A 23,139-nucleotide genomic window follows, 5' to 3' on the forward strand; every position below is an offset into this window, starting at 1 on the left:
TGTATGGAATGAGCTGCCAGAGGATGTGGTGGAGGCTGGTACAATTGCAATATTTAAGAGGCATTTGGATGGGTATATGAATAGGAAGGGTTTGGAGGGATATGGGCCGGGTGCTGGCAAGTGGGACTAGATTGGGTTGGGATATCTGGTCGGCATGGAAGGGTTGGACTGAAGGGTCTATTTCCATGCTGTACATCTCTATGACTCTATGACTCTATGATAGAAGAGAGAGCAGCAGCGTATGCTTGAGGCCTGGTTGAAGGCAGCCAAGCTGCATATTTTGACAAACCGTTGGTTTCTCTGAATTCCGCACTCACTCAGACAGCAAAGAAAGAGATTTCCTTTGCGAAACAAAGGCTACCAAGTATGGTGATAAACTGGGTAGATACCTGGCATATCTAGCCAGGAAGAAAAGCACCCCCCAATCTATCACATCCATTAGAGAGGGTACTGGTACTCCCACTTGTGATTCAAAAAAGATTAACATGGCATTTAGGGAGTTTTATTTTGATCTGTATCGATTGGAGGGCTGCGAGGACAGGTTGGTGAGGATGGAGTCCTTTTTTAAATAACTTGGACCTTCCAGGGGTAACTTCAGAGCGGGCGTCCCTTTTGAATGCCACTCTGACAATCCAGGAGGTCCAGGAGGTGCAATGCAGGTCCAAAGTGGCAATGCACCCAACCCAGATGGATTTACGAGCAAGTTTTATAAGGAGTTTATAAATATGCTGGCCAGGCTAATGTTGGACATGTACAATTATTCGTACAGTCAGGACTGCCTTCAGTCCTCTCTGAGAGAAGCTAAAATCTCCCTTATTCTCAAGATAGAGAAAGTCCCAGAGGGCTGTGCCCATCTCACTGCTAAACATGGATTTTAAAATTCTGTCTAAAACGCTAGCGTTGAGGTGGAGAAGGTCTTGCCCTCTATTGTAAAGGAGGATCAGGCCTAACATTAGAAGAATACTGAACGTGGTCCGGGTGTTCCAGCAGAAGCCAATTCCAGGCTTGCTAGTCTCCTTAGATGCTTATTATATCCCATATGAGTACTCCTGTTGATGTTAACTACGTAAGTGTTGCAGAGACTTAATGGTTGGCTTGGTTCTTTCATCTAGCATCACAGGCAACCTCTTATTAAGCTTGCTAAACTGCAGCTTCCACAAGGGATTGGCGGGAGGGTAGAATTCCCAGACTTCAAGAGATATCAAATAAGTTCCCTATTACCTTATGTGAATGAGTAGACTTGTCAAGATCTGAGGTCAATATGGCTGGACATTGACGTCTCTCAGGCAAAATGTCCCCTTATTGGTATGCTGATTATGGACAAGATGAGGACTGTCATGGAGCATTGTAGAAATCCGATTGTCATTAACATGGTCAAAGCATGGAGAATGATATGACAAAACAAATGAAACTTATATAAAGTCTCCCTTTTTACTCCCATAGTAGGAATGCCAGGATTGATGGATTCTGCCTTTAGATTATGGGAATCTAGAGGAGTCTCCTGTCTGGGAGACATATTCGATGGGGAGGTCATGATGTTTTTCGATTGGTTGAGTCATTAATATGAAATGTCCAGTCGGGACCTCTTTCGTTATTCAGATTAGGGACTTTATACAGAAAAAGACCACACTATTGGTTAATCCTTATAAATCTGATGTGGAGAGGAGAGTACTTGGGTCCACAGGTATTCTCTCGATTAGTACCCTCTACCATTTACTGGGAGGTGGCACTTCAAGATACATTGGACAGCTCTGTGGGATCTGGGCTTGAGAATTGGCAGTGGCGATCTCGTCAGAGGTATGGGAGGACATTTGGGAGAACGTGAGAAAGATTTTGATCTGTAATAGAACATGGACTGTGTAACTGAAGATTCTCCACAGGGCCTATTTGGCCCAGAGCGGCTTACAAAATTTTAAAAAGGAACGTCTCCAACGTGCCTCAAATGCAAAATTAGCTTTGGTACTCTCACCCATTGCTTGTGGTTGTGCCGCAAGCTTTACAGGTTTTGAGGTGCTATAGCAAATGTTTTGGAAGGGATCTTGGAAACTCAAGTCAAGCTAGATCCAGTATCCCTCCACTTGGGCCTGCCGAATCTGCATGGGAAGAAACTGTTTAATATTTTTACATATTGTGCGAGGAAGGACATTTTGATGAGCTGGATCTCAGAAAATGCTCCCAGCCTGTCAGGATGGCACAAGTTAGCTATGGAACTTGTCCCCCTAGACGTCCTTACCAGTATGGTGCACCAGAAAATGGAACTTTTTTATAAGATGTGGCAGCCCTTTTTTGAACTATATAGTCACAGACTTGTTGGCTATATTGATTGGGGCCTTTGTATAGCCACGAGGACTAGGTCTGGCAGTCCAGGTGCCCTGACAGGAAGAATCCTGAATAAATATGGGTATGCCAACTGATGCTCCCAATGATGGGGAGCTTCACTGAGGTTGCGCTAAGTAGTGTAATTTAATTTAACTTAATTGAGTTTAAGTTATTTTGTTTAATTATTTATAGAATTGTAGTATGGGTAGATTTTTTCTTTGATTTGTTTTGTAGAGTAGTAGTTAATTTATTGTTATTGTTGTTACATTATAAGATTGTTATACTATTTTTATTGTAATTTTATAATTTTGTAAAAAATAACCTTTTTCAATAATAAAATAGGTGTTAATGATAGGTTTAAATAAGAGCAATTAGGTTTGTTCTACTGAGAGCATGGCCAACAAAACGTGGTGGTTGTAATCAAAATGCAAGATAATGTTCATGCTCTGAAGTTGCTGAACTCATGTTGAATCCTGAAGATTGTAAAACACCTAAATGGAAAATCAAATGTTCTTCGGCTACCTGAAAGCAGCTTCCGTGGAACAATGTAGCAGGCCTCAGATTGAAATGTGACCATGCAGCAAGGTAGCTTATTGAACTGACAAGCAACTGCAAGGTCTGAGGTCATTCTTACAGACAGAGATGTTCCTCATTTCAGTCATGTAGCCTGCACTTGGTCTCACCATTGTAAAGGAGACTGCATTGTGATCAGTGACTATAGCAAAGTGGGGCTCTGAACTGTGAGGAAGAAGAAGATGAATGAGTAAGTGCCACTCCTTCTGTGATTGCAAGGTACTGTGAGGGGTGGGTGAAGAGATGTTAGGAGTGATGGAGAAGGAACAGGGTGTCACAAATGGAACAGTCCCTGTAGAATGCTAACAGTGGAGGGGAGGAGAAGATGTATTTGTTGCTGGTTACCTGCTGGAGGTTATGCAAATGGTGGAGAATGATCCACTGAATGTGGAAACTAGTGGAATGGATATAAGGGCCCTATCATCATTCTGGGAAAGAGGGGAAATGGTGAGGGCAGAAGTGTGGGAAATGGGTCAGACATTGCTGAAGCCCCTGGCAACTACAGTGGGGGAGCCCTTGGTTGAGGGAAAAGAATAATATGTTGGTGGCAGTCCAGTGGAAGTTGGCATTTTCAGCATAAATATGATTATTCAACTGCCTCATTTTTAAAAATAAACTTATTTGGACATTTTAATGACACACCCTCAGTGCAAGATAGGAATAAATCAAAACTGCCACAGGATCCTGTACTTGAATGACTTCAATGATCCTCCAGTCATTATAATGTCAAAGGTGCAGGTATTTGTTGATAATTGCACAATGGTCAGTAATGTTTGTGACTCCTCAGATACCGAAGTCGGAAGACTTGAACATTATCAGCTTTGATCTGACAAGTGGCAAGTAACATATATGCAAGTACCGGGGGAGAATCATATCCAACAAGTTAGAATCCAACAATCACCCATTCACATTCAATGGCAGTGCTATCACTGAATCCCCTATTATCACGGGGGTTACCATTGCCCAGAAATTGAACTGGAGTCACCATATAAATACTGTGGCTTCAAGAGAAAGTCAGTGATTCTATTTTCTCTTCCTTCATCAGTTTCTTAGTCCTCCTTTGCTGTATTCTAAAATGCACTCAATTATCAGGATTACTTCTACTTTGGTCATTTTATAAGGTTCCCCCATTAAGCTAATACAATTTTTATTTTCTCTTAGTTGGCACAGTTGGATCACCTTTCTTGTTGTTTTTTGGTGCCTCAGGGGAATGTAAATTTATTATAAATCATGTATAAATATTTAAAGTGCCAGCCATTGGCTGTCTATCATCATGTCTTTCAGTGTAGTTTTATAATTTATCACACCCTTTTACTTTCCTGACTACGTTTGTTTAGATTTGAGATTCTAGTTTTGGATTAAACTTAAAATGTAATATAAAGTTTTGTCATATTTGGTCACTCTCTTCTCAAGGTTGCATTACAATTAGATTATTAATTATCCCTTTCTCAGTGCCTAATTGTAGATCTAAAATAGCCTATTGTCTATTTGGTTCCTGAACATACTGTTCTAAAAAATAGTCATTACACATTCAAGGAATTCATCCTCCATCGTTTTGTGCCAGTTAGATTTACTCTATGTATAGAATGAAGTCCACCATGATTCTGTGTTACCAGCGTTCCATTCACCTCAAATTTCCAGATTTATTCCACATCCTACATTGTCACTACTGTCTGTTGGCCTATAAACAACTCCCACCAATGTTCCCTATCCTTTGATTTTTTGTTTGGCTCCATCCCGACTGATTCTACACATTGTTCTTCTGCCCTCTCACTAATGTACTGATAAGAAATAAAAATAAGAAATTTTTCCTATACCCGGGTTCAGCTTGGTGAACTTTCTCGGAACTGATTCTAATGCCAAGATATATTTCTGTAGATAAGAGGAGAAAAACTATTCATGACATTCCAGCTTTTATAGTACAGGCTACGAATATCCTGAACCTGTTGGATGATGACGAAAGCGGAGACTCCTCCACTTCTACCTTCTCGACTGCCATACCTACCGCACTCACAGCCACGTCCTCCTTGAACTGAGATGAAATCAGACCACTTAATCCCCTCCTAGAAAAAAGCATCTTGGCAACTTGCTCCCTCCCTGATACATCACAGTGATTGCACCTTGAAGTTCCATCAGCCACATTCACGTAATGCAGATCCATATACCTTGGATCACACATGTCCCTGAGCTCACACATACTGCAGTCACCACACATCACCTGGTATGCCATCTTTATAATATGTAATTGATATACAGATTATATTTTTTAATGCTTCTTATATTTTTCTGTACTTATGATTGTTGAAACAAAAAAAATTATATTCTACTGACCCTGATTGAAATTTCCCAGTAGAACTAAACAGAAAATTTCTCGCATCTGCAGTCCTCACTTTTGCCTAGAAAATTCTCACCCAGCCTCTCTAATAAGCTTTACCACTAATAGCCAACCTTACTACTGAGAATAAACCTTAGAATTACTAAAATTACCCAGGTTTGAAAGGTAAATTAGAAAAATACCATCACCAACCAAATATTTACCCATTTTCCTGAAACACACAACTTGTTTTTTTCAGATTATGGTCGGTTTGTTCTGAAGTCACAGAATAGACAGACTGGACACTGTCAGCAGGTCCTTCTCATTCCCTTTCTTTTGCTTTTACAAGGAAACAATCGGTGAAAACCTTCTCGGCCTCAGAGCCAGGTTGTCTACCTAGTGCCAGGTTAACCCTCACTCTTTGACTGAGACATGAACTAAAGTATTTCTTTAGCATAAAGTCATGCGTTTTACAGCATGGAAACAGACCCTTTGATCCAACTCGTCCATGCCAACCACATATCTTAAATTTATCTAGTCTCATTTGCAAACATTTAGCCGATATCCCTCCAAACTGCCTTCCTATTCATATACCATACAGAAGCATTTTAAATGTTGGAGTTCTATCACCCTCCACCACTTCTTCTGGCAGCTCATTTCATACATGCATCACCCTCTGCATGGAAATGTACCCCTTAGGTCATTTTTTGCTTCATTTATTTTTCAATCTTAGTTGTTGCCAGTCTGGCTGGTATTTATTGCCCATCCCTTCTTACCCTTGAGTGTTTTGCTAGAATTCCTACCGTGTGGAAACAGGCCCTTCGGCCCAACAAGTCCACACCGACCCTCCAAAGAGTAACCCACCCAGACCCATTCCCCTACTCTATTACTCTACATTTACCCCTGACTAATGCACCAAGCCTACACATTCCTGAACACTATGGGCAATTTAGCATGGCCAATCCACCTAACCTGCACATGTTTGGATTGTGGGAAGAAACCCACGCAGACACAGGCAGAATGTGCAAACTCCACAACACAGACAGTTGCCCGAGGCTGGAATTGAACCAGTTAAAGCAAAACACAATTAGAAGAAAGTCACATTAGAGTGGAGTTGAAATCACACATCAGCTTAGACAAGGTCAGGACACCAGATCCTTTGATAAAGAAGAATTAAGCAGTTGGCATTTTATGGAAACCTGCCAGCTTCATGGTCACTTTTACCAATGGACATTTATTTATTTTTCAAAGTTTAATCTATTCTCAACATGGCAGGATGTGATTCACCTCATGGTTCCTAGATAGTTATTTGATTATCCTTGCCCTTTCCCATGTAATCTTTCACCTCTTCTCCAGGAATGCCTATAATTCTCACAAATGTACAATTATTTTCAAACCAATTCATTCCATGTGTCAGTCAAGGTCCTCTTATATCTTAGCATCAAAAGATGTGACTTCAACCCCCACTTGAGAGACAGAGCATATGGAATATAAAACAATACAGTATAGTACAGGCCCTTCAGCCCTTGATGTTGTGCCAGCCTTTTATCCTACTCTAAGATCCAACTAACCCACATACCGTTCATTGCACTATCTTCCATGTGCCTATCCAAGAGTCGCTTAAATGTCCCAAATTTGTCTGAGCCTATCACCACTGCTGGCAGTGCATTTCATGTGCCCACCACTCTCTGTGTAAAGAACCTACCTCTGACATATTCCCTAAACCTTCCTCCAGTTATCTTAAAATTATGACCCCTCATGATAGACATTTCTGCCATGGGAATAAGTCTCTGGCTGTCCACTCTCTGCCTCTCAACAGCTTGTACCCCTCCATCAAATCACCTGTCATCTTTCTTCACACCAATGAGAAAAGCCCTAGCTCCCTCAACTTTCTTCATAAGACACGCCCTCCAATCCTGGGAGATCTCCTCTGCACCCTCTCTAAAGCTGCCACATCTTTCCTACAATGAGGCGACCAGTACTGAACACAACAATTTAATGCATCACTCGCAGATCAGTGCTGAGTGAGTGCCACCTTATTGGACGCCTGTAGGATGAGTTTCCAAAGCATGGCCTGCCTACCCTTTCAGGTGGACATTAAACATCCCATGACACTGTGCAAAGAAAAGTGGATGAGTAGTTCTCAATGACTTGGTCATTATTGATTCTATAACCTGCAAACAAATTATTGTTCTTTTCAAAAAGAAAATATTATTTCATGAGATGTGGTCTTTACTGCCTGGGTCAAAGTTTGCTGCCCTGGAGAAGATGGTGGGAACTACCTTAATGAACTGATGCAGTCCATGTGCTGTAGGTATACCTAGAATACTGTCAGGGAGGGAATTCTAGGGCTTGACCCAGTAACACTGAAGGAATGACAATATATTTCTAAGTCAGAATGCAGAGTGGCTGGAAGGGGAACATACAGGTGCTGGTGTTCCCATGTATCCACTGTCTTTGTTCTTCTAGATGGTCATGAGCATGTATTTGGAAGGTTGTGCTGAGCAGTCTTGGTGAATTTCTGCAATGGATCTTGACATTGCGAAGGGGACAGACGTTTAAGCTTGGGATGGGGCGCCAATCAAGCAAAGTGTTTTTTCCTAGATGCTGTTAAGTTTCTTGAGTGTTATTGGAGTGACATTCATCCAGGAAAGTGGAAAGCATTCCATACACATTTTACTTTTGCATTTTAGATAGTGGACAGGGTTTGTGGAGTCAAGAGGTAAGTTAATCACTGCCGATATCCTAGTCTCTGACCTGCTGTCACAATGAAAATATTTATATGACTAGTCCAGTTCAGCTTCTGGTCAATGGTAACCACCAAGAATTCAGTGATGCTAATAACATTAAATGTGAAAGGGAGATGGTTGGATTTGCTAATGTTGGAGATAGTTGTTGCATGACATGAGTTCAGCATGAAAACTGCTTTCTACTTTTCAGCTCAAGATTGAACATTATCTGGGTTCCACATGGATTGGACTGCTTCTTCCATAGCTGAGAGGTTGTGAATTATACTGAACATTGGGCAATCATCATGATCCTCTCAGACTGCCATTGTGAAGGCAATTGTTGAAGCAACTGAAGCTGGTTGAGCCTCAGACACTACCTTAAGGAACTCCTGCAGAGGAGGCATGACATATCCTCAGTTGCTAACTGTCTTTATCACACTTCAGATGGGTTTGTTCATTTTTTATTCATTTACTGTTCAGCTTTTATTCTTAGTTTCTGCTTTTTGTTTGCTCAGGTGAGCCAGAAATGCCGAGGACTCTGGTGGGAATGTGTCACAAGTACAGTCGATGGGATTCGAACATGCGATGACTACGATTCAATTCTGTCCGACCTTCCCTGTGAGTAACTGCTGGTTAGTTTTGTGCTTTACCTTAATGGATATGTTCTGCTTGAGTTACTGTTAACATATGTACTCTATTTATTTCAATCAAATACGATTTTCCAGCATCTATCAAGGAGGATTCCACAGTCACAGATGGTTTGGTACTGAAAAGGAGCATGACTGGAGAAGGAATAAATTCTCCAAACTGTACTCTGCTTGAACCTGGTCACCATGTGGAATGTGACACAAACTCCTCTAAACATGATCACAACATTTCAAATAAGACTGTTGCCCTCGTTATTTTTCAGCCATCAGTGCAATCAGAGTTATAGAGACATGGAGTCATACAGTACGGAAATAGACCTTATGGTCCAACTCGTCCATTCCAACCAGGTTTCCTAAACTGAACTCATCCCATTTGGTCCATATCCGTCTAAATCATCCCCATTCATATATCTGTCCAAATGTGTTCATCATTCTTTATGAAAGTAAAAACATCTTGGAGTCAGGCAGCAACAACATAAATACTGCAAAGGCAAGTTTTCTTCTCTTCCTTAATTTCATGTGGCCATCACTGGTAAGGCCAGCATTTGTTATTCATCCATAATTGCCCTTCAAAAGGGAGTGGTGAGCTACCTTCTTGGATGCTACAGTCCATCAGGGAATAGGTACATCAACATTCCCCGTAGGAGCTGAGTTCCAGGATTTTGATCCAATGCCACTTGATTGTAATCTGTACTGTTCATCAGGAAAGAATGCTGGATGTAGTGGATGGGGTGCCCATCAGTAGCCTACTTTATCACAAATGGTGTTGAGCTTCTTGAGTGTTGTTGGAGCTGCACCCATCTAGGAATTGGGTGAGTTGGGATGATATTCCATGCTGTGGAGATGGTGGCATAATAGCATTGTTACTGGACTAGTAATCCAGAGACCCATGCCAATGCTTGAGGGACATGAGTTCAAATCTCACCATAACCAATGGGAAAATTTGAAACAATGAAAGTTGGGAATTAAAAGTTAGTGTAATAGTGACCATATAGTCCCTTTAGCAAAGGAAAATGCCATCCTCAGCAGGTCTGGCCTTCATGTGACTCCAGAACCACAGAAATATGATTGACTCTTAACTGCCCTTCAAAATAGCCTTAACAAGTCAGTTCAAGTGGCAATTAGGGATGTGTAATAAATGCTGGCCTAGCCAGTGTTGCCCAAAGAAAATCATACTCCTAACTTATGCTTCATAGATGGTGGACAGACATTGGGGAGTCATGACATGAGTTACTTGCAGTAAAGTCCCTAGTCCCAGATCTGCTCTTGTAGTCACATTAAATATATGGCAGCCACCAGGATGTTGATCGTATTGGATTTGGTGATGGTAATGTTAATGGGTGACAGTTAGATTTTTCTATTGTTGGGGCTGGTAATTACCCAGTAAGAATGTGGTATGAATGTTACTTACCCTTTATCAGCCAAGCCTAAATGTTGTTCAGGTCTTCCTATACATGGACACGAACTGCGGATGTGCAGATGGAGCTGAACATTGTGCACTATCAGTGAATATTCCTAATTCTGACCTCATGATGAAGACCTGAAGATGATTTGGTTGAGGACACTGTCTTGAGGAACTCCTGCAGAGATGTGTTTTTCTTTTCTCTCTGTCTTGTTCACCCCTCAGGTTATTTATGTCCAGTGACAAAAAACTCCATGACATCATTGCAAAGTTGCTGCAGTGTTCAAAATCCCTTACACAATGATAAACCTGCCCAATATCCAATAAGCTGCAGAAAGTAAGAAAATAGATTTGAATAAATTGTGCTTAAGTTTTCTGAAAGAGTCATCTTGTGACATAAAAATTTTAAGCCTCTAATTATTAGCATTAACTTGAAGAAGCTCACTGCGGGAGCTGGATAAAGCAGGGATTAGCAAAATGACATACAAAACTCATTTCTTTCCATGTCAAAATGATGGATGTCAGTACTTGGTCGAAGACAACCTATGTGGATCTATGATTTGGAGATGCCGGTATTGGACTGGGGTGTACAAAGTTAAAAGTCACACAACACCAGGTTATAGTCCAACAGGTTTAATTGGAAGCACACTAGCTTTCAGAGTGACGCTCCTTCATCAGGTGGTAGTGGAGGGCTCAATCCTAACACACAGAATTTATAGCAAAAATTTACAGTGTGATGTAACTGAAATTATACATTGAAAAATTGATTGTCTGTTAAGCCTTTCATCTGTTAGAATACAGTGATAGTTTCACTTCTTTCATGTGTAAATCACAAAACCTTTTTTTAATAAGTTGCATTCTCGGGTTAGCTGTTAACAATAGTGACAGCTAGACAATATGTTGAACACATTGTCATATTGTCATGTTAAAGGCTTAACAGACAATCAATTTTTCAATGTATAATTTCAGTTACATCACACTGTAAATTTTTGCTATAAATTCTGTGTGTTAGGATTGAGCCCTCCACTACCACCTGATGAAGGAGCGTCGCTCCGAAAGCTAGTGTGCTTCCAATTAAACCTGTTGGACTATAACCTGGTGTTGTGTGATTTTTAACTTTATTCGGATTTAGTGTGTGAATATCAAACATGCCCAGGGCTGTCAGGTGCCGAGTAAAGGTCTTTCTACACTGTCCCCATCAATACTTGGTACAGCGCAGGGTTGGATACAGAGTAAAGCTTCCTCTACGCTGTTCCAATCAAACACTCCCAATATTGGTACAGCATGGAATTAGATACAGAGTAAAGGAAGGTTTATTCTTTAAAACTGAGTGGAAAGCTCCTCCTCACTGCCCCTATCTAACACTCTCAGGACAGGAATAGAATGGGGTCATTTACAGCAGAAAGCTCTCTCTATTCTTTTAAACTGAAAGTAAAACTCACTTCACACTGCGCCCATCAAACACTCCCAGACATGGCAGTGCAGGGTTAAATACGGACTAAAGCTCAACTACTCTATTAAACTGGAAGTAAAGCTCTCTCTACTCAATTAATCTATTAAACACTCTCAATACACGGTCAGCATGGGGTTAGATGCAGAGTAAAGCTCCTTGTATATTGTTCCCATCAAACCCTCCAAGGGCAGGCACAGGCTAGGGTTACTTCCAGATAAATCTCCCCTTGCATGTCTCCATCAAATATTTCAAAGACAGGTTTAACACAGGGTTAGATAAAGAGGAAAGCTCTCTCTACACTGCCCCAAGAGATTACTTCCCTCTCTGATAGCTTTACCTCTTTCACAGTTTCTGTAATTCACTGGGTTTCAACCCAAGAATGTGAATGATGTCACTGAATTAACAGACAAGACAATGACTAACAGTCTGAGGCTGTCCTTATGGCCTTCGAAACTAGGTTGTGGAATGAAAAATTTGAAATCCAATTCTCACTGTTTTGACCTGAAAGGTAATTTGAAAACTTATACCTTCCATGAGGGACAAAATAAACATGATCGGTTTGACTTTACACTCGTCAAAGAATAGTTTCAAAGGAGTATCTTAAAGGAAGAGAGGCAGAGTAATTTCTTGCAGAAATTCTAGAGTTTGGGAAAACAAGCCATCAGTGATAGAACAGTTAACAGTAAAGACATTCAAAGTGCTAGAGTTGGAGGATGCGGAGATCTGGAAGGGCTGGAGGGCTAAAGTAGGTTACAGAGATGTGGAAAACTGAGACTGATCATAGAGAAAAAATTGTAAAACTCTCAGGACCACAATCGTTCTGAATTTCAGATTTTCCTTGATTTTGCACACCCAGTCTGGCAAGTCGTTCAAAGTAATGTGCTTTATTGATGTGTAGTAAGTTCAATCACAGTTAGTCACAACTAAAAAAGCAAAAAACATTAAGAGAGAAGAAGGTGAAATAAGAGGGCAAGCTTTAGTAATGTAAAAGAAGATTGCAAGAGTTTTTCTTTAAGAGATATGAAAGTAAAAGAGAGGCAAGAGTGGACATTGGACTGCTTGGAAATGAGGCTGGGAAAGTAGTAATAGGGAACAAAGAGATGGCTAAGGAACTGAACAGGTACTTTGCAACAGTCTTCATGGTGGAAAACACCAGAAGCATCCCAGCATTCAAGAGAGTTAGGGAGCAGAGGTGAGTGTAATGGCCATCACTCGGGTGAAAGTGCTGGGGAAACTGAAAGATCCGAAAGTGGATAAATTACCTGGACCAGATGGACTACACCCCAGAGTCTGAAGGAGATAGTTGAGCAGATTGTAGAGGTATTGTTGATGATCTTTCAGGAATTAATGGAGTCAGGGAGGGTTCCAGTCGACTGGGAAATAACTAATGTACCATTCTTGTTTAAGGAGGAAGGGGAGCAGAAAACAGGAAAGTATTGGCCGGTTAGCGTGAACTCAGTCGTTGGAAAAAATTTTAGGGTCCATTGTTAAAGATGCTATTGTGGAGTATTTGGAAGTGTTTGGTAAAATAAGGCTGAGCCAGAATGGCTTCATCAAAGGAAAGGTTATGTCTGACAAATCTATTAGAATTCTTTGAGGAGGTAATGTGCAAGTTAGACAAATCATAGCCAGTAGACATGATATACTTAGACCTCCAGAAGGCCATTGACAAGGTGCCACACACGAGGCTGCAAAATAAGATAACAGCCCATGGTGTTAGGGACAGAATATTGGCTTGGATAGCAGTTTGAGTGACTGACAGAAGGTAGAGAGGGTGGATAAAGGGGTCCTTTTCATGATGGCAGCCAGCAACTTGTTCTGTAGGGGTCAGTGTGGGGACAGCTATTCATGTTATACATTAACAGTTTGGATGAAGGAACTGAGGGCATTATTGCTAAGTTTGCAGATGACACAAAGATAAGTGGAGTACAGATAGAATTGAGGAAGCAGGGAGGCTGCAGAAGGTCTTGGACAGACTAGGAGAGGAGGCAAAGAAGTAAAATACAATATGGGAAAGTATAAGGTTATACACTTTGGCAGGAAGAATATAGGCATAGACTACTTTCTAAATGGGGAAAGACTTCAGAAATTTGAAGCACCAAGTGACTTCATAGTCCTAATTCAGAATTCTCTTAAAGTTAACATGCAGGTTCAGTTGGCAGTTAGGAAAGCCAATGCAATGTTAGCTTTAAATTCGGAAGGATAGAATACAAAAACAGAGATGTACTGCTGGGGCTGTATAAGGATCAGGCCAGAATGCATTTGGAATATTATGAGCAGATTTGGACCCCCTATCTCGAGAAGGATGTGCTGGCCTTGGAGAGGGTCCAGAGGAGGTTTACAAGAATGATCCAGGGAATGAAGGGCTTGTTATATGAGGAGCAATTGAGGACTCTGAGTTTGTACTCAATGGTATTTAGAAGAATAGGGGTGGAGGGGATCTCATTGAACTTACAGAGAGGATGGAGTGGACATGGGAAAGATACTTCCACAAGTATTACAGACTAGGACACAAGGGCGCATCCTCAGAGTGAAGGGATGACCCTTTAGAACAGAGATGAGAAATTTCTTCAGTCAGAAGATGGTTAATCTATGAAATTCATTGCCGTAGGAGGTTGTAGAGGCAAAGTTATTGTGTGTTTTTAAGACAAAGATCAATAGGTTCTTGATTAGGAAGGGGATCAAGGGTTATGGGGAGAAGGCAGGCAAATAGGAAAAACATATCAGCCATGATCAAATGACAGAGCAGATTCAATAGGGTGAATGATCTAATTCTGCTCCTATATCATGGTCTTATGTTAACAGATGATGTTTATGCCCAGTACTCATGCAATATCGATCATTCAGTTTAATAATGACTCACTTTTTTGCATTGTGAGGGCATTGCCAATCAGACCTGAGCTAGAATTGACTCAGTAAGCCTGATCAGCTTACATTTCAAAAATGTCCAGTTACTCAAATTGATTCCTTGTTTCCGTTGAGGTGAGATGTCGTCAAGATGTCATAATGTAAAACAGCACATCAATCAGCAGCCTTTTAGCATGGCTACCCCTCTTCGGTCAGTGTGTCATGGCTCAACATTAAATTTGAACAGCAGGATTTGAGCACTGTTCTAATTCTCCATGTTTCATTTTGTCCTTTGGTGCTTAGTACAAGACAACCTGACTAGTTGTCCAGGTCTGCTGGATACAGACTAAAGCTGCGTTGATGTAGCTCCCCTCTAACAAGCTTCTTTCAAAAGCTGTCTAATGTCCAGCACAGCAGAGGTCACCTTGCCAACTCATTGTGGGTTGTCCTACAAAGTCATGTCAAGATGATTCAAAACACTGAAAGGTTACGCGAGTGAATTATCCTATTAATTATATTTCATCCTCACAAATATGCTTTGCCATAGGCATATCTGAGGGCTCCATAGAGTAACCAGAACATCCTAAATGGGAACCTTTGCTTCCCATGAATTGAGCTAAACATTTCGGGAATATTCAAGATGTAAGAACAGAAGTGCATGAGAACCAGGAGCAGGAGAAGGCCAATTGGCCCATCCGCCTTGCTCCAGCATTCAATAAAGCAATGGCTAATCTCATTGAGGTATTAACTCCACTTCCCAGTCTGTCTCTCATTACTGTTGATTACCTTGCCAATCAAACATCTGTCTAACTCAGTCTTGAAAATACTTCATGACCAAGCCTTCTCCACTGTCTAGTGAAGAGAATTCCAAAATCTGACTGGCCTCCAAGAAAAGAAATTTCTCCTTGTCTCCATTGCACAGCAGAGATTCCTTATTTTTGTGTTGCTCCCTAGTTTGAGAACTCCGTATAAAGGGAAATATCTTCTCAGCATCCAAACTGTCAAACACTCTCAGAATATTCTATGTTTCAATATAATCATCTCACAATCTTCAAAATTCCAAATTGTGTTGGTACAACCTACTGAGTCTTTCCTCAGTGATCTGGAATGTGTTGCCTCAAAAGAAGATAGTGGAAGTAGATTCAATACTAACTTTCAAAGGGAATTTGAAAAATGAAAGCAGGGGAGTAAGATTAATTTATGTAACACCATCAAAGCACTGATATGGGTTTTATGCATCAGACAGCCTCCTGGCCTGTAAAGGAAGCTATGAGGTATTATTGTTTGTCTGCGTGTGTGTCTGCACGTGTGTGTGCAGGTGTACACATGTGCTTAATTCTGGGGATTCAACATTACATGAATATTAAAACAATACAGTAAGCTGGATGCTGGAAATCCAAAATGAAACAGAAATTACTGGAAAAACTCAGCAGGTCTCGCAGCATCTGTGTAGAGAAAGCAGAATTAATGTTTACAGTCCAGTGACCTTTAGTTCTGAGGGCAGACCAGCTAAATTTCTCCAGCAATTTCTATTTTTATTACATGAATATTGTTGATATTTGGTCAAGTCTAGGTTGGAAGTTCCAAGTGTATAAGAATGATCAAATGAGAGTAGTTCATGACTCCCTGCTGCCATCAGCACTGTCTTGTCCTGCTGCTGCAATTGGTGCAATGTACAGGCTCTGAATCAGGTACAGAGAATGAGATCAAAGTTGGGGGGAGGTTCATTCCTCACTGCTGACAGGAGGAACCTGGTGGCCTAGAGATTCAAAGTGATGTTCTTTGGAGAACTGGTGTGGAGATGCGTTATGTTTACAACAAGGTCAGCCAGGTGGGCCTCATAGAATATAAGTTCCCTATTTGGGGTGTTAATCTGGTCCAATCAGGCAGCCCAGGCTGATGGATATAAACAGGAATGTCAGGGATTCTACTCACTTTGCGAGCTGGCTGTGAGGGAACTGGGTCAGTATCAAGGACTCTATGTGTAAATGAAAGGTGACTTGGTGACAGGATACTGGCCTCTTGAAGTTATTTCAGATGCATGTCTGGGGCAGGGAGAGGTCATGTTTGATACACTATCTCTTTCTATAGTTTCGGATAGGGGATGCAGTCCCTATAAAATGATGGACTTCCTTCTCAGCTTTCCAGTCCCTGAACTGAGCTCCCCAACTTTGTTCATTTTAATTGAGATGTCCAAATCATCAGATAAAAATCAAAAAACTTTAAAGTGCAAAGTATGGGCATATAGACGCCCAATGCCCAGAGAAACAAGAGACGGTACTTTGGTCTCAAAATGTATGTGTTTGTTTTCCCCTTAAATTGGTATTCTCGTGAATTGTTCAGATGTACTTCAACAATACATCTTTTTTCAGCAATATGTAATTTTTCAGAACCAATATTTTTAATTCAAAACTTCCATTTTTGAATCAGTTACAGAAAAGCAGAAATTGTAATTTTCAGTTCTGAGACCAGATGATGGTTAGATATTGGAGGTGAAGAATCATTTTAAAACATACTGGCAGCAGTGTTAGCATCTTAAACCCGGCTTCTTACTCTGAGATTGTGTTCCCTGGCTTTAGACTTCCAGTCATGGACAAAATTCCTTCCTACATTTACTCTGTTGAGTACTGCAAGAATTCTGTATGTTTCAATGTGATCACCTTTCATTCTTCTAAATTCCAAACAGAAGTCCAGTCTATTTAACATTCCCTCAGAGGAAAATCCTACCATCGCATGAATTAGATTGATGAACATCACTGCACTCATTCTAAGACACGTATATCTTTCTTCAGGTAAAGAGTCCAAAACTTCACACAATGCTCCAAGTGTAGACTGACCAAGGCTCTATATAATTGCAGTAAGACATCATTACTCCTGAACGCAACCTTTCTTGTAATAAAGAGCAACATATTATTTTCCTTCTTCATTTCATGTTAATTTACTGTGTTTCATAAACAAAGACACCCAAAACCATTTGAAGTTCAACACTTTCCAGCCTTTCAACATTTAAGACAAACTTTAGATTTCTGTTTTTCTAAGTGCTTATAAATATTCTGTTATCATATCTTTATTATAGATTTTTGGATTTTCCCTAAAACTGATGCCATATTAACAAGTCTGCCGTTCCCTCTTTTGCCTTTCTCTTTTTTTAAAAGGTGATTACATTTGCCACCTTCCAATCTGCAGGAATCTTTCAGAATCAGTCAAGGTTTGGAAGATGCACCAATGCATTGACGACCTCTACAGTCACCTCTTTGAATATTGTGGGATATAAGTCATTAGGCCAAGGAGATTTATTTACTTTCAGTTACATTAATTTCTCCTGCAATTTTAACAACAATTAATGTCTTTCCTGTTTATCCCAGTTGCTGAATTTTTAATTTTTTTCTCACAGATTTTTGTATTTTATTCTTTGAAGATAAACACTTTTTTTTCAGTTTCTCGTTGTTTCTGTAACGGTCTTGATTCTTCTAACTGCTTGTGATGGATCCATATTTCTTTTGGCTAATCTTTTCCTTTTAAAAACACCAACAGAAGCTTTTACAGCATGTTCCACACTAGATTAGATCAGATTACTTACAGTGTGGAAACAGGCCCTTCGGCCCAACAAGTCCACACCGACCCGCCGAAGCATAACCCACCCATTCCCGTACATTTACCCCTTTACCTAACACTACGGGCAATTTAGCATGGCCAATTCACCTGACGTGCACATCTTTGGACTGTGGGAGGAAACCGGAGCACCCGGAGGAAACCCACACAGACACGGGGAGAATGTGCAAACTCCATACAGTCAGTCACCTGAGTCGGGAATTGAACCCGGGTCTCTGGTGCTGTGAGGCAGCAGTGCTAATCACTGTGCCACTGTGCCGCCCAGTTGACTCACATAGTTGACTCACATAGTCAATTTTCTCTTTCTGAATCTTTCACTTTGTTGTACTTTGCAGAATTCTAAAATGCTCCCAGTCCAAAAATATCAGCCTCTTATTTTGATCAAATAAAATTCTTGATTACTTAATTTAGCCACAGCCAAAACACTTGCTCAGTTTATTTCATCAAAATTATTTATTGGTTCTTTAAATGTTATCCATTGGTCTTTTAATGTAGTTTTCCAATCCAATTGTAAATTTGCACATCCCCCTCCCCACCCCATAGCTCCATACTTTCCTTTGTTTAGATTTTAAAACTCTACCTCAGAAATATTGTCATTGTACCAGTGAGGATGGGAGTTGCATGTCAGCCTCAAGGTGGCGCCCTAACATAGCTGACTCCTTGGGAACTATTCTGGAAATTGAGACCTTGGATGAGGAATTACCCAGCATCTGAAATTCTCTTAAGAAGTTCCCAACTCTAAGTTACAGTTGAAAACTTCAAACGGTTCCAACTAACTCAAAATTAATAGTTAATCATGAAATGTTAGAGCAATTAAACCCATCATTAGGGGTTGAGGCTTTTTTAAGAATGTTTCTTTGCTTCTATAATTCCTGTTGTTTCCTTCTCACAGTGAAGTTGGTGATGACGCGGGCTCTGATGATCACTGCGGATATCTTGGCTGGATTCGCCTTCATCATCCTTATCCTTGGGCTGGACTGCACCAAATTCCTCAAGGATAATCCAGCCATTAAACTGAAGATATGTGTTATGGCAGGAATTACCTTGCTGCTAGGAGGTAATTGTTTGGTCTGTTACGGACCAGGAGCCTAATTACATTCCAGGACGCGAGGAAAACAAAAAAGTTTCATATTTCTATGGTGTTCAGCCTTAGAATGTGCAAGCAATAATGTATACTTAAAGTGTAGGCATGGTTAAAATATAAAAATTCAATTCAATGAGAGTATGCGTCTCAAACTTGGGTATGACCCCTAACGGGGCTACCAGTCAAATCTTTCATGTGTGTGAGTTCCAAAAGAACATTGCCTGCTGTGGAGTTCCAATCGTGTGCTTGTATCTTGTGGCTCCTTTAAGTTTTTCATAATTTTCAATAGTGAGCATGGCCTAAACTGCCAATTCTGTCTGTCTCATTGATATCCCAAAAAACCTTAAAGGAAGGGTGGAAGTGATGGATTAAAAAGCTTTCATTTTTGCCACACTCACAAGTCTCCCAACCCTCTCAATCCTACCACCACCCCACTTTCTCTATTATCCTTCCCTCCAGATTTCAAACCATAACCTAGATCTCACATGTCAGCCCTACTACAACTCTTTAACATGTGTGGTCTCACCAAAATCCAAGCATCAAAATCAGATCACATTTATTAGTTATTATTGGGCTGTTCGTGTGAGCTAGCTAGACTAGCATTTATTTTCAATCCTTAGTTGCCCTTGAGAAGATGGTCATGAGCTACCGTCTTGATCAACTGCAGTCTATTTCATATAAATACCTCCAGAATGCTCTTAGGGAGGCAGTGCCAGGAGTTTGACCCAATGGCACTGAAGGAATGACAATTTCTTTCCAAATTAAGATGGAGAGTGGTTTGGTGGGGGATATTTCTCATATGGGAAGCAGGAAAATCGATGTTTTGGGCAAAAACCCTTCATCAGGAATCTTGATGAAGGACTTTTGCCCAAAACATCAATTTTCCTCCTTGGATGCTGCCTGACCAGCTGTGCTTTTCCAACACCACTCTAATCTAGACTCTGATCTCCAGCATCTGCAGTCCTCACTATTGCCTAACATTTCTCATATATCCATTGCCCTTGTCCTTCTTGATGGTAGTGGTCATAGTATGGAAGGAACCTTGTTGAATTTCTGCAGTGTGATTTGGAGATGACACACACTGCTGCTACTGAGCATTGGTGATGGAGTGGATGTTTGTGGATACTGCATTAATCAAGTGGGCCACTTTCAAAATGGGTCATCCAAGTGTCATTAAACATGGAGTACGGTTGACTTGTCAGCCAAAGGGGCATGGTTCATAGTAATCAGGAGGTCTCATTACCATGTTTCGCCTGGTGTCATGAGACTTCATGGGATCGGAAGTCAATGTTGAGATCTCCCAGAATAACTCCCTCCTCATTAAATGCCACTGTGCCACACATCTGCTAGGTCTGCCAATGGGGCAGGATATACTCAAGGAAGATGATGGTATTGTCTGAGACACTGTGTGAAAAGTATGATTCCATGAGTATGACTATGTCAGCTTGTTGCTTAACTTGCCTTCCTAATATTAACAGTAGACCATAGATGTAAGAAGAGATTTACAGAGTTGACTGGGCTGTATTTGCTGCTGTCATTTGTGGTGCTTAAGACAGCCTAGCTTCATTATTTTGATGTGACGTATAGAAGGTCGATAGAACTGAATGGCTTGTCAGACCATTTCAGAGTGCAAAGTAGACAGGCAGGAGGCTGAAAGAACACAGCAAGCCAGGTAGCATCAGGAGGTGGGGAAATCGATGTTTCAGATGTAACCCTTCTTCAGGACTGGGGGTAGGTGTAGGGGGAGATGCAGATAAAGAGGGTGGCAGGGGCAGGGTGGTGAAGCCAGGCAGAGGATATGACTTGGTTTGTCAATGGGAGGAATGAATCCAGTAGGTGGCTGGGAAGGGTGGAAGGGAGGGGGAGGGGCTGGGAAGGGAATCGGGGGATGAAAATGGAGGTTACTTGAAATTAGAAAAATCAATGCTGAGTCCTACAGGCTGTAGGCTGCCCAGGCAGAAGATGAGATGTTGTTCCTCCAATTTGTGGTTCCGTTCGTTGTGGCAATGGAGGAGGCCAAGGGTGGTCATTTTGGAACGGGAGTGGGAATGGGAATTAAAATGGCCGGTGACTGGGAGGTCCGGTCGGCCACTGCGGGCCCAGCTGAGAAGCTTGGTAAACCGTTCTCTAAGTTTACATTTGGTCATTGTCATAATCCACCAGTCCCGCACTGTCCAGTTCTACCTGCTCCCAAAGATCCATAAGCCCAACTATCCCGAATGACCCATCGTCTCAGCATACTCCTGCCCCACTGAACTCATCTCATCCTACCTCAACTCCCATCCTCTCCCCCTTATTTCAGGCACTTCCCAGCTACATCAATGACACCAACCACACCCTCCATCTCTTCAGTAGCTTCAGTTGCCTAGCCCCCAGCACTTTTTCATTACTTTGGTCGTGCAGTCCTTATACGCATCCATACTCCACAAGGATGGCCTCCAGGCTCTCCACTTCTTTCTCTCTAGTGGACTCATCCAGTCTCCCTCCACCAATACCCTCCTCTGCCTCACCGAACTGGTCCTCACCCTTAATACCTTTCCTTGAACTCCTCCCATTTCCTCCAAAGCCCAGTGGGCCCCAGCTACGCCTGTTGGCTATATAGAACATCCCTCTTCAGTACCCACACATGCACTGTGTACCAACTATTCTGCCATTACATCGAGTGCAGCATCCTGCACCCAGGCTGAACTGGAACAGTTCATCGACTTTGCCCAAAACTTCCACCCTGCCCTCAAATTCACTTGGTCCATCTCGGACACCTCTCTCCCTTTTCTTGACCTCTCCATTTCCATCTCCGGTGACAGTCTCCAGATGGACACTTATTATAAACCCACAGACTCCCATAATTACCTGGACTACACCTCCTCCCACCCAGTGTCCTGCAAGAACTCCATCTAATTCTCCCAATTCCTCCACCTTCACTGCATCTGCTTGGACGAGGAAACATTACATTCCCAAGCATCCCAGATGTCCATCTATTTCAAACAACGTGTGTTTCCTCCCTCTGCCATCCAGACAGCCCTTCACTGCACCACCTTCATTCCCTGTTCCACTGCTCTAAACCCCACCTCCGCCTCCAAACACAATAAAAACAAAGCCTCCCCTGATCCTTATCTACCACCCAATCAGTCTCCGCATCCAAAGCATCATACTTAAACACTTCCGCCAACTCCAACTAACCCCACAACCAAGAACATCTTCCCCTCCCCAATCCTCTCTGTCTTCCGCAAGGACTGTTCCCTTCGACAGTCCTTGGTTTGTGCCACTCTCCCCACCAACCCCGCTGAACCTAAGGTACCTTTCCCTGCAACCAGAAAAGATGAAAAACCTGCCGTACATCACTCCCCTCGCATCCATCCAGAGCCCCAAACAGTCCTTCCAAGTGAGACAGAAGTTCACCTGCCTCTTTTCCAGGTACTCCCAATGTGGTCTTCTCTACATTGGGGAGACCAAATGTAAACTTAGGGAACAATTCACTGTGTATCTCAGCTGGGCCCACAGGGGCCAACCAGACCTCCCAGTCACTAGCCATTTTAATTCCCTTTCCCGCCCATTTGCATCATGACCATCCTTGGCCTCCTCCATTGCCACAACTGCCCAGAGGAGTTAACATTGAGTTCTCCAATTTCAAATAATCTCCCTTTCCATCTCCTGAGTCCCTTCCCAGCCCCTCCCCCGCCTTCCATTCCTCCCAGCCACCTTCTGGATTTGTTCCTCCCACTGATCAACCAGGTCATACCCTCTGCCTGTCTTCACCTATCCTCACCTCACCACCCTGCCCCCGCCTCCCACTTTATCTGCAGCTCCCCCTTACACCCACCCCCAGTCCTGAAGAAGGGTTACACCAAAATTGCCAACTTCTCCACCTCCTGACGCTGCCTGGCTTGCTGTGTTCTTCCAGCCTCCTGCTTGTCTACTTTGGAACCCAGCATCTGCATGTTTTTTGTCTCATTTCGGAGTGCAGGCAAGAGTCAAGCACATTGCTGGGAGGCCGGGGCAGGTAAAAACGGCAGATTTCCTTCCCTATAAGACCAGAAGATGTAGGATCAGAAGTAGACCAATCGGCTTTTCGAATGCACTCCACCATTCAATGAGGCTGAGCCTGATCTGATAATCCTCAACTCCACATTACTGCCTTGTAACCCTTGATTTCCTTACT

At 41.9% G+C, this 23,139-nt stretch overlaps 1 protein-coding gene across 1 annotated transcript in view; it reads left to right on the forward strand.

Moving 5' to 3' along the window:
* The window catches only part of LOC122556333 (claudin-16-like), a 39,020-nt gene that overhangs the window by 8,819 nt on the left and 7,062 nt on the right, over window positions 1–23,139 (forward strand). The window contains exons 2-3 of the mRNA XM_043702964.1: window positions 8,451–8,553; window positions 18,789–18,953. Of these exons, the coding sequence (XP_043558899.1) occupies window positions 8,451–8,553; window positions 18,789–18,953 (268 nt within the window). The remainder of the gene's footprint in view (window positions 1–8,450; window positions 8,554–18,788; window positions 18,954–23,139) is intronic.

This window comes from Chiloscyllium plagiosum, chromosome 13 (assembly GCF_004010195.1).
Source record: "Chiloscyllium plagiosum isolate BGI_BamShark_2017 chromosome 13, ASM401019v2, whole genome shotgun sequence".
Lineage (NCBI taxonomy): Eukaryota > Metazoa > Chordata > Chondrichthyes > Orectolobiformes > Hemiscylliidae > Chiloscyllium > Chiloscyllium plagiosum.